At 42.8% G+C, this 1,953-nt stretch overlaps 1 protein-coding gene across 1 annotated transcript in view; it reads right to left on the reverse strand.

Annotated features, from left to right (window-relative positions):
• Positions 1-6: 6 nt before the first annotated feature.
• The window catches only part of LOC112077340 (uncharacterized), an 18,826-nt gene continuing 16,879 nt past the window's right edge, over positions 7-1,953 (reverse strand). Inside the window, exon 5 of the mRNA XM_070441653.1 lies at positions 7-276. Within this exon, the coding sequence (XP_070297754.1) occupies positions 235-276 (42 nt within the window). The 3' untranslated portion in view covers positions 7-234. The remainder of the gene's footprint in view (positions 277-1,953) is intronic.

Below are 1,953 nucleotides of genomic sequence, written 5' to 3' on the forward strand. Positions count from 1 at the left end.
AGCTGTTGCGGCTGCTTTTCTATACATTTCGATGAAGAAGTGGAGCCTGTTGAAATTCAGGAAGGGGGCTTGCTTCCCTCTTTGGGGAACCTGGTGGAGAGTAACCCTTGGGGATGAAAAAGCGGTTTCGGGTGGACACTCCATTGAAATCTAGCAATTTGGACCTCGATCCTACAGKTGTCCCTTGCTCTGTGTTTTGAGCGTCAGSGGGACACTTCTCTSTCTGTCCAGACTCTATTGCCCCTCCGCATCCTCCTCTTTGACAGTAGATTTGGCCTGAAAAGAGGAGGGAGGAATTAAGTCGAYGGGCATGAGCTCTACAAAACTCTCCAAACAAATACAGGTGTATTATTACTAAATCAAATCAAATTGTATTGGTTACATGCTCCAAATACAACAGGTGTAGACCTTACAGTGAAATGCTTACTTAAGAGCCCATTCCCAACAGTGCAGTTAAAAAGACAAATATTTGCKAAATAAAAAAGTAAATAGTAACACAATTAAAACAATAAYGAGGCTATATACAAGGAGTACYATTACCGATTCAATGTTCCTGGGTTCRAGGTTGTTGAGGTAATACATTATAGTATGTACTTGTGGGTAGGGGTAAAAGTRACTAGGCTGTATTATTGATCAAATGAAGTTGTTCCTTTACTGACTCAACTCATGGACACAGAAAATCTGAAGCTTCTCTGTCCWCAAAACATTTAAAACKAATATTGGTCTGCAGTAATTCCCTGTACTTTTAATAGGAAAATSTCCATTCCTTCCAACTCCCTGATTTAATTTGGAAGCAATGTGAGAATATACAGGTAACTGCCAAAATAAAGGAAACAYCAACAACGTTTCTTAATATGGTGTTGGGCCTCCACAAGCCAGAACAGCTTCAATGCACCTCGACATAGATTCTACAAGTGTCTGGAACTCTACTGGAGGGATGCGACATTTCTTCCTCGAGAAATTCCATMATTTGGTGTTGTTGATGGTAGTGGAAAACACTCCAGAATCTCCCATAATTGTCTTTCGTGAACTAACACTCGCTCTTCACTTTTTCCCTCCTACTAGCGCCGACTTTGCTAATAGCTAAACATTTTTTTAAATGGACTTATTTGTCTGTGATACGTGGTTGTCCGACCTAGCTATCTTAAGAGACTGCACTAACTGTAAATACAATCTCATTTTATTGGTCACATACACATATTTAGCAGATTGTTTTTGCGGGTGTAATGGAACGCTTGTGTTCCTTGCTCCAACAGTCCAGTAGTATCTAACAATTCACAACAATACACACAAATCTAAAAGTTAAATAATGGAATTAAGAAATATTAGGACGAGCAATGTCGGAGTGGCATGACTAAAATACAAGTAGAATACAGTATAGACATGCAGTATGTAAACATTAATAATGGACACTAGTCACTTTAATAAAGTGACCAGTGATTCCATGTCTATGTACATAGGGCAGTAGCCTCTAAGGTACAAGGTTGAGTAACCGGGTGGTAGCCGGCTAGTGATGGCTATTTAACAGCCTGATGGACTTGAGATAGAAGCTGTTTTTCGGTCTCTCGTCGCAGCTTTGATGCACCTGTACTGACCTCGCCTTCTGGATGATAGCGGGGTGACCAGGCCGTGCCTCGGGTGGTTGATGCCCTTGATGATCTTTTTGGCCTTCCTGTGACATCAGGTGCTGTAGGCGTCCTGGAGGGCAGGCAGTGTGCCCCTAGTGATGCATTGGGCAGTCCGCACCACTATCTGCAGAGCCTGCGGTTCGGGCGATGCAGTACCAGGCGGTGATACAGCCTGAGAGGATGCTTTCTATTGTGCATCTGTAAAAGTTTGAGGGTTTTAGGTGCCAATCCAAATTTCGTCAGCCTCCTGGGGTTTAAGAGGCGCTGTTGTGCCTTCTTCACTACACTGTCTGTGTAAGTGGACCATTTCAGATCGTCAGTGCAT

The sequence above is a fragment of the Salvelinus sp. IW2-2015 genome, unplaced genomic scaffold (genome assembly GCF_002910315.2).
Source record: "Salvelinus sp. IW2-2015 unplaced genomic scaffold, ASM291031v2 Un_scaffold4463, whole genome shotgun sequence".
NCBI classification, from domain to species: Eukaryota; Metazoa; Chordata; class Actinopteri; order Salmoniformes; family Salmonidae; genus Salvelinus; species Salvelinus sp. IW2-2015.